This window comes from Aythya fuligula, chromosome 12, assembly GCF_009819795.1.
Source record: "Aythya fuligula isolate bAytFul2 chromosome 12, bAytFul2.pri, whole genome shotgun sequence".
NCBI lineage: Eukaryota > Metazoa > Chordata > Aves > Anseriformes > Anatidae > Aythya > Aythya fuligula.
Window position 1 is genome coordinate 9,562,744 of NC_045570.1, and position 9,757 is coordinate 9,572,500.

At 60.2% G+C, this 9,757-nt stretch overlaps 1 protein-coding gene across 1 annotated transcript in view; it reads right to left on the reverse strand.

The window, feature by feature from the left end:
- Positions 1–5,597: 5,597 nt before the first annotated feature.
- LOC116493924 (C-factor-like) overlaps positions 5,598–9,757 on the reverse strand; it is a 5,180-nt gene continuing 1,020 nt past the window's right edge. Inside the window, exons 2-6 of the mRNA XM_032195597.1 lie at positions 8,326–8,377; positions 7,264–7,451; positions 6,820–6,978; positions 6,437–6,547; positions 5,598–5,881 (exon numbers count right to left, since the gene is read on the reverse strand). Coding sequence (XP_032051488.1) covers positions 5,768–5,881; positions 6,437–6,547; positions 6,820–6,978; positions 7,264–7,451; positions 8,326–8,377 — 624 coding nt within the window. The 3' untranslated portion in view covers positions 5,598–5,767. The remainder of the gene's footprint in view (positions 5,882–6,436; positions 6,548–6,819; positions 6,979–7,263; positions 7,452–8,325; positions 8,378–9,757) is intronic.

Genomic DNA, 9,757 nt, shown 5'->3' on the forward strand with positions numbered 1-9,757 from the left:
TTTGTGTTCTTGATGAGAGTGAGAGCACATCATGGAGCAAGAAGGCTTCTGAGTGATCCCAGCACGCAGCAGAGACAGGCATCGGGCTACCCCCGGCTTCATGGATGCTTCCAGACTCATGCCAGCCCTTCACAGATGCAAGGAGCCTGGTGAAGGCAGCCCCATCTCCACCACCCACACTCACACAGCCACAGCTGCCCGGTACAAAAGTTCCTTGAAAAAAGCAAGAGCCACTGAGGTAGTGGCCAGGGCTGGCCCACATCTCCCTGCTCTGAGCTTGGTCCAGTCTTGAAAACCTCCAGCACTGGAAATCACCCAAACTTCTGGGCGATTCTGCCCCATTGCTTCACTGTCCTTATAGTGGGGCAGGGGCAGCGTGGGGACACGTGCCACCAGCACGGACCCTGCCCTCCCATTGCACCCAATGCTCCCCTGCTCCCCGGGGACCCCCTGGCTCCCTGCAGCTCCAGGGGCCTCACGCGCCTGCGACACACGTTTTGGTGCCACCAGGTCCTGGCTCCTTTATCTGCCACACGCTGGCTGTTGGCACGTGCTGCCTCTCATCGTCCTGCCGGGGACGACTCCGCGTCAGGGCTGGTGTCACCCTGCCAGCAGCAGGTTGCTTGGGTTGCACGGGGTCTCGGCTCCCCGCCCGGCTTGGAGACATCTGCGGCAGCACAGAAGGTGCAGGAGCTCTGCAGGAAACCCCCCCAGCTCCGTTTCCTTCCCCTCCACCCCACGCACACGTCACTGCTGAGCTCCAAGGGGCCGGCCCCCAGCTCAAGCCCCCAAAAACACCGACCCCTGCCAGGCCCCAGCAAAGGACACCTCTGGATCCGGCACCAGCCCTCCCAGTTGCACGCTGAGCGAGGACACGCTGCTCCTGCCCTTCCACTGCCCCCGGCTCTTGCTTTTTTGTTCCTGTTTCCCCATGCGCCCCAGAGCCAGGAGAGCTCTCCTGCTCGTGGAGAGGCCGCCTTCCCTGCTCTCGGTCCCCTCAGGGTGGGAGGAGAAGCCTCCAAGCACCTTCTCAGATCCCCCCACCCGTGCCCCCCTCTCTGTGCCCGGGGCTGGGAGCGTGGTGGCTCCGAGCGAGCACAAGAAGAGAATTGGAGCCGCTGGGAACAAGAGATGTTCCCGGATGGTATGCAGCCCTGACAGCGCTGGCTCTGCTTTAAAGGGTAACTTTATCCTGTAATAACAAACAGGAGAAGCCAAGCTCCTCCCCAGCGCCACTTCCCTGGCTCCAAGGAGGGGGTCACTGGAGAGAAAGACAAGCTGAGCTGCCAAAACACGGTGCTGGTGGGGATGAAAACCCAGTCCAGGGGCAAGGAGGCGACGTGAGAACATCACTGGCATGGACGGCCCTGTGCCAGCGGGGCCAACCCGTGGGGCACGTTGTGGGGTGGAAGGGAAGGGCGCAGGGTGGGAGATGCTGATGGAGGCGAGGGGGCAGCAGGAGGTGCTGGGACGGTGACACCAACCCCGTAGCTTCCTGGCTCCTTGGCCATTCTGCTCCATGTCTCCAGCAAAAGCTGTGACAGAAACCACGGGATGGGCACCCGCTGCTCTCCGGGGACACCCCTGAAGTCCCTGCACCAGTCCCCATCCCCTGGGTTTGCAGAGGGGTCGCCCTGATGTGTTTGGGTGGTGACATGCAGGGGACTGGGGGCTCCAGCAAACCACCTCCTGCCCGGGGCTGAGCACGGCGCTGCCCCATAGCCCCCAGCACATGGAAGATCCCAGCAGTGCTTGTGCCCCAACAGGACCCTGCCCAACTTCCCCAGACCTTTCCTGCACTACATGTCCATCCTGCACCCTGCACGCCCCAAAGGTCCCACCCTGCCCAGCACCCCAGGGTGCTGTCTGGGCCCTGCAGCCCTCTTGCTTTGGCTTGATGTGCAGTCCCCACGGTGTCCCCGGGGCCGCCGGTGGCTGGTGACGTACCTCGGCTCCTGCCTGGCCCCCTGGGCACCAGCGCTCAGCGCAGCACTGGAGGACACAGCTGCAGCATGGAGGGGTAGGCTGTGCCGATAGGAGACCGAGGTCCTCTCCCTGCCAAACGAGAAGATGGGGAGGGGGACAATTGGGCAGAGCTCAGTTGCAGGAGAACAAGGTAATCTGGAGAACGCTGGAATTACTGAATTTTTGCTTATCCGAGGATCCACGAGCAGAAAAAAAAAGTCTCCTCCAGAGCCCCTGCGTCGCAGCTCAGTCCTGGCTCTTTAAGTGGAGCTGGAGCAATGTTGTGATTCTGTTCCCCCACGACGGATTTCCTCCGCAGTGCTCACCAGGTGCTTGAGCTACATCTGTGCAAAGCCGCGCGTGGGAAGCGTCGCGAGGCTGCCCCATGGAGCCTCCCCAGGGGGCTTCCAAAGGAAGCGCCGGGCAGGATCCGACCAGCTCACAGTGAGGAGAGGCAATGGGGAGGCAACCACAGAGCTAAGCCCTTCAGGACCTTCCCTCGGTGCCAGTCAGCACCCTCCTGTGGTGGGGGTCCCCTTGGGACACAGCGTGGCTGGGGGAGATGCTGGTCCCCAAGCAGGCAAAGCCAGCGGCGAGCTCCTGGCACCGTCCTCAAGCCCCCACGGAGCCTCCAGCCCCCGGCCAAAGGGACAGAGGGCAGCGGGACAGGCAGCAGCGGGTTAAGCACGAGGTGGGGATGGGCGAGCTGCTGATAATAATGCAACAAGAGGGGGGCCACGCTGGTGGGGCTGCAGGGCCAGATAGTGGCTGGCAAACCCAACCCCGCTGCTGCGGTGGTGCAGGAGGAAGCCCGGGCGCATTATCTGCTGGCACCACTCGGCTTCCTCGGGACGTGCTTCCTGCCAAGCTGCCTTCCTCCTGCACCCAGCACCCTCCCCTGCTTGTCCTGGCACCCCCCAGGTCCCCCCAGGTGATCCCCAGCCCTCCCAGCTGGGGACGGTCACTGGGTCTCCGTGCCTTGGGAGCGCAGCGCCGTGGGGTGTCCCCACTGCGACCGTCCCGCTGCCCCGTCCCTCATGCCATGGGCAGCACCCGCACCTCGGCAGGGCGAAGAGCTCTTCGGGCTGGAAGGAGACGCAGACTCACTCTGACGGGATCTCCAGGTGCTGGCTGAGGTCCATGCAGCTCCGGCTGCTTCTGCTCCTGGTCCTCCCCCCACCGGCGAAGGTCTGGAGCTGCTGAGACCGGCTGCGCTGGCTGTCCCGGCGCTTCCTCGTGTGCTGCTGTCCCTGAGCTGCCTCCTGCTGCTCCACCTCCCAGAGCTGGGGCCATCGGACCCGCCACAGGAGCAGCCCTGCCCCTCTCTTTCGCCCCACCTGGCTGTGGGATCTGCCCTGATCCTTTCCCTGCCCTGGTGCAGAACCTGCCCGTGGATCCCCGTCACGGACAGTCCCCCCGGGACTCCCCATGGGCATGTTTGGCCCCAGCTCCTGGTGTCTTTTGGTCTTTCAGAGCGGGTGGGAGACCCTGGGACGTGGGTCCTTGCTGCCCCAGGGTGTGCTTTTCAGAGGCTGCCTCAGCATCCCGCTCTTCTAACCCGGCCCTGCAGTGCCACCACCTGCAAGGACAAATCCCTTAATTTCTTTGGGGCCGGGTCCTCTGCAGATGTGCTCCATCCCAGTGTGCACCTGTCCTACAGCTTCAGGGTAGAGATGGATCAAGGACATCCCACTTTAAGCTGCTAAATGCAGGTGGATCCTAAATCCTCCTTGCTCTGTCCCAGCTTGCCTGTGCTCCCAGGGAGCTGCTAGGTGCCAGACGGAGCCAGAATTTCAGCTGCCCCTTGCTGCAGCCCTCTGGAAGGCACAGGGTGGGCTCTCCTAGGGTGCTCTGCTGCCATATCTCACTGCCAGCCGTCCTCCCCCAGGACAGCGGTGGCAGGAAAGGGCAAGGCACGGAAGGAAGAGAAAACTGGAAGAATGAAGAAATCAAAGAAAGCAAGAAATCTGTTCCCCGGCGAGCAGAGAGGCGACGGGTGCGACCAGCCTCCGTCACGGCGAGCAGGGGGAGCGCGGAGGCCTGACGCTGCCCAGCACCGGGAGATAAGCCTGACACAAAGGGCAACGCCAGCGAAAGGGAGCGAGCAGGGCAGGAAACATCAGGCTGGAGAGGAAGCATGGAGATAATCAGCCGCAGGAGCACAAACACCCGGAACTTGAGCAAAGGAAAAGCCGACACCGCTTGGCAAGTGTCGGAGCAGAGAGACCTGCCCATAGGGCCCCTCCGAGAGAGGGATGCTCACGGATTCTCCAGCTCCCGTCCCGCAGCCTTCTCACACCTCCCAAGGGATTTCTCTCCCTGCTCTGTGCTGCTTTGCTCCTCAAGGAATGTGGCCAGGGGATGCCAGCTCCCCCGGCCGCAGATGTGAGGTGGGGCTGGGAAAGAAAAGAGCAAAGAGGAGCGAGCACCTGCATGGGAAGTCGGGTGGCTGGAGAGAACCCAGCTCCGGGTTTCCGGAGCACGAAGCAGCCCTCAGCTGGGGACAGCGGCGTTGTTCCCTGTCCCCTGCACTGCTCCCTGGACTTTGCAGGGGCAGCTCTGCCACCTGCAGCCACGGGAACCTGTCCCGAGCTGCACGCAGCTGGCAGACGCTCCCCGCTCTCACCTTTCCTGGCCCCTCCGAAGGCTGGGCTACCAAAATGCCACTGGCTTGGGAGGAACCTGGAGCCAGTGAGGAAAACGCTGCTGCCCGTGACTCAGCAGGCTGCTGGGGAGGGCAGGCTGGTGCCAGGGTTTGCTGCAGCTCACGGGGGCACAGCTCAGCTCGGTGGGGCTGAGTGGTGGCTCCAGCGGGGCTCTGCCTGCCCATGGGGGGAAACAAAAGGGGAAAGGAAGCTCGGCTGGGAAGCAGGGGGCTCAGGGGAAAGCTCTGGGGTTTCCTCTTCTGCAAGCCAGGTTGCTCTGTTCAGCTGCTTTTGAAGGAGCCCCTGGCTGCTTTTCTCCATCGTCCCCCAAGGGGAAGCTCCTTCCAGGAGGGGCAGGTATGGGTGGAAACCTCCAGCTTTTTGAAGCCGGGAAAACCCAGCAGCACCCCAAAGCCCTTTCTTTCAGGGCTGTTACCACCCTCAAGCAAAACCATGCAGCCCAGCATTGCCTGACCCATGCAGAAGCCCTGTCTGCTGCAGAAGCCCAGCTATTGATATTCTCAGCCTCTCCATCCAGCAGAAGTGCCAGTCCCATGCCCTGCTCCGCATGGGGCTGGATTTCCCACACCCAGGGCTCCTGTGCCCAGTGGCAGCTCTGGAAAGGGGAACAAAACTGGGCTGTGGCACTGCTGAACCTCTCAGCCCTGCCCCAAAGCTGCTCACAAGGACACGGTGCCCAGCACAAAGTGCCACCAGGATGCCTGCAGCAAAGAGCCTGCCAGAGATGGGCACAAGTACAGCAGGGAGCAGGCAGATCAGATCCACGCACACTCAGCAGCCTGGGAAGGCAGCAGGGCTCTGGGCTGGCGAAATGCTCCCTGGGGCTTGCCTTCTGCTCAGAGCAGCCGAAGGCAAGGCAGGCAGACTGCTGTAATGCCAGGTTATTTTTTGCAGAGGACAGCTTCAGGCCAGGGCAGAGACAGTCTCAGCGAGGGCACCGCAGCCAGGTGAAGGCAGAGGCACTAATCGACTTGTGACTGTATTTATTAGCGACTCGGGTGCAGGGTTCACAGACTGCCCGGCACGCCTGGTGGCAGAGTCCTAAGTAGGTCACCTGCAGGCCACAGGGGGCTGAGCACCCTGGTGATTCGGGGCACCCAGAGACCTCCTGGCGCTGCACGGTCCCTCGCAGGGGATCACCAAGGAATCACTTTGCCTTCCCAGTTGAGCAGATTCCCGCTGTGCTTCTCGGAGAGGACGGGCAGCACGGAGAGCAGCCCCCGCACACTCGTGTCCACCGTCAGGTCAGCCTGCAACGGGCACAAGTGAGGAGCAGGGCTGGGACCCCACAACCCCTGCTGGGCACCCACCAGCCCCCAGGCAGCTCCTGCACATCCCCAGCAAGGCTCCTTCCACCCAGACTGGGGGGAGAGAGCTGCGGGAGGCAGGATGGACCAGTTGGGTATCTGCATGGCTTGGGTGGAGGTGGCTTGGGCTAGGAAGCCAGCGACAGGCTTTGTGAGCAGCTGCAGGAACCACGCACACAAACAGGCAGTGCTGAAGGTCCTGCTGCAAGCAGAATGCTCCATGCAGGCTTCTCACCGATGGGTGAGCCCGCAGCTCTCCAAGGAAGGGGGCCATAGTGGGAAGATGCTGCTCCTCCCCTCCCTGTTCTATTATATTTGGGCTCTCTGCACACCTCCAGGACTGCCCAAAGTCTTTACTCCCCCAAACCAGCCTCCCTCTAGCCATGGGTGTGTGGCTCTGGCACAGAGCATGTGCTACTTCCCATGTGTACCCTGCAGGGAGATTATTCCTCCAGCAGTGCCCACACGTCCCAGTGGCCCTGCTCAGCCAGCACCCACCTCCTGGGTGCCCATGTCGGTTTTCACCCAGCCGGGGTGAAGCGCCACGCAGAGGATCCCGGCCTCCCCGTAGGTCAGAGCCTGGCACTTGGTGAGCATGTTGAGGGCAGCCTGGAGGAGGAAGGGAGCACTGAGCAGCAGAAAGCACCACACACCGGCCTCCACTCCCATCTCTGCCTCAAGGTGAGGGAGAAAAACCCAGTGCCAGGTCTGCAGGAGGTGGAGCACAGCGTGTGCATCCCCAAGGTGGGCAGGGACTGGACGTGGAGGTGCCTGGAGAACTCGGGCAGCAACCAGCACATGTCCTTCGTGTGCTGCCCTAAGAGCAGGCTGGCAAAGGGCAGCTCGGACTCCCACTCAGCTCCCAGGCCCCGTCTCCCTACCTTGCTGCAGCGGTAGGAGATGACGGGCTTGAAGAAGGACTCGGAAGTTTTCTCGATGGATCCCATGACGGTGGAGATGTTGATGATGGCTGCCTTGCTGCAACTCAGTCCCTTCTCCGTGCTGTTCCGGGCAGCCTTCTTCAACAAGGGCAGGAAAGCCTGGGGAGAAGCAGCCTGCTGGGATGTCTGTGCCTCCTGCTAGCCCCACTGCAACCCAGCCTGTCTACAGCAGGTGAGGAGGAGCAGTGGGAAGCCAAGACAGCGTGGGCTGGGAGCACAGGCTGGAGCCGTCCCCTCCCTCCCACAGCCTTGGGAAATTTTGGGAAGCGCTCTGGGACCTCCCCCATGACCACAGACAGCAACGAGGCACGTGGCACAAGGAACAGGAGGAGGAGAGGCTACGACAAACTCCCCCTCCGAGGTGGGCTCTGCCCCGAGCGTTACCTGGGCCATCAGCAGCGGCCCCACGGCGTTGGTCCTGTACGTCCTTATCATCTCCTCAGAGTCCACCGTCTCCAGCGACACCTGGGCGTAGATGCCCGCGTTGTTTATCAGCAGGTTCAGGCCCGCCCCGTTCAGCTTCCCCTCCACAATCTTCGCTGCATCGGCAATAGCTGAGGGATTCGCAACATCTGCGGTGACACAGAAAGGGCTTTCAGAGCCAGGACTGACCCCGTTTCCCCATTTATTTTTTTTTTTCCAGTTCCTTTTGGGCCAGAGCAGCCTTGGGGTGGGTACTCCTGTGGGCAGCTCAGACTGGAGGTGCTGGGGCAGGATGGGTGACCAGCCTTGACCCAAGTGGCAGTAGACGACCAGATCTCGGCACGCTCCTGCTGCCCTGGGTTTGCTCTACAGGCTGCAGTCCTAAAGCAGTGCCCATCCTGCTGCAGTCGCTCTCACTTGCAGTACGTCAGCCTGACAAATGCTCTGCTGCCAGGACAGCTCACAGCCGGCCACAGGCAGGTCCATCTTTCCTCAAGATAACAGGACAGCTGGATTTATTTCTGAATGCTCAGCATCCTTGAAATCTTTGTGTCCGGGGTCCACCCAAGGGGCTGAGGGGAGAGGATGGAGGTTAAGCTGCTGAGGAAGAGCGGGGCACCCTGACTTACACAGTCTTTTCCATTTGTGGGCACCAGATGGTGCTGTGCACCCAGCCCAGAGCACCCCAGCACCCACAAACCCCAAAGAGTCTCCTCAGCAATGTAGGGTGCCCTGCTTCAGGCAGCTCGAGGACCCGACCAGGGTATTGCAGACAGCCCCGTGGTGGCAAAGAGCTGCTGTGACAGTCCCCAGAGGGGCTGTGGCAGGACCTGCTGCAGGATGACCCTACAGGGTGAGATGGGCTTGGAGAAGCTGGGCCTTCAGGGGCGGCAGCACTTGGAGCCAAACGTTGGGCAGCTCTGAAGAGATGGAGGCAAATGTAGAGCCTGGTGGCAGCGAGGGGAGGAGAAACGGAGCCGCTGTGGCTGGTGGACACAAATGGCAGAGGCAGAGCACACCTACCCAGCTTCACAAGAACCAGGTTTGGGTGTCTGGACGCCAGATCTCTCAGCTCCTGTGAAAAGAAACGTGGGAACAGCTAGATGTGATGCCAAGCACAATCCCAGGGCACCAGCAATGAGACATCTCAAGGGAAACATCTTCAGGACGTTACTGAGCACTTGTGGACAGTTGAACAAGGCACCCAGGGTTTTTCCAAGCTCCACAAAGCTGTAACCATTTACTCAGTGCACAACACAAGCACGCCTGCAAGGTACTGTGGCCACCCTCCCAAAGCCTGCTGCATCTGCATGCAAGAACCCAGCCAGAGCCACAGTACAGGATGACTGCACATTTATTATTAGGGACCAGCTCACCCAGGAAGTGATGCACAGCGAACAGGCAAGGCCAGAAGCATCTCCCAGAGGCTGCTGGAAGTGTTAGAGGTGTGGGGATGACTGGGAGCGCATACCTGCCATTCCTGACCTGGCAGCATCCTCATTGCTGTGGGTCACCAGCCCCACAAAGCCCCATCTTTGGCTTTCCCTGGTTTTCCAGGTGCTTTCAGCGGGGCTGAGTCTCCTTAGGGCCCAGCTGAACATCCAGGCCTGGCTGATGAACACAAAGGCAGGCAAACCTTGGAGCACGCACCTAAAGCACCTTCACACAAGTACACACAGCCCTATGTGAAGATGAGGGAAGAAGAACTACACAACGAGCAGCATCTCCTCCCCCCTACAAAAACCTGGCAGATGGCTCTGTCTTTTTACTTCTAAGTGGTTTAATAGAGGTTATTTCAAACACCTGAGAAAACAGGTTTAAACCAGGGAGGTGTAGAACGAGGCAGGATCTCCAGACACTTCTCCTTGCACTAAGAGGGGTCCAAGAGCTCCCTGGCCCCCAGCCCCTGCATCTTGCCATGTCCAGCATCTCTCAAAGAAGGTCAGAGCACGTCCTGAGTGCCACAACAGACTACGACAGCTAGAATTTTTATCCAGCCTTATCTGGAGCCAAACAGCACCATTGCTCCAGACTCTGCATCTCACCTGCTCAACTGAAAGGAAACCTTCTGCAAATTTTTATTGATTACTGCCACCAAATGTAGAGGATTCAGAATCACTTTTCAAAAAGAATAAAATCCCAAGTGAAATGTTCAGCTTTACACTTCTTAGCAGCTCTTTGCTCTGAGCTTTCTTCAACTATAGCAGGTTCTAGACAACAGAAATCAAAGCACATTCAACATGTCCAAAATGATTACTTTTAGAGCTATTAAAAAACTCTCACAAACAAGCCCATAGAGAATGTTGCAGGGAAAACACAGACTGGCAGCTCCTTGTGAGGGGACACTTCCCTGGGACTCATCCTGGGACCACATCCCACTGCTGTGGAGTGGGAGTCACTGACCCGAGTGTCACCATCAGACTCCATGTTCCCACATTCCCTCTGAGCACAGAAA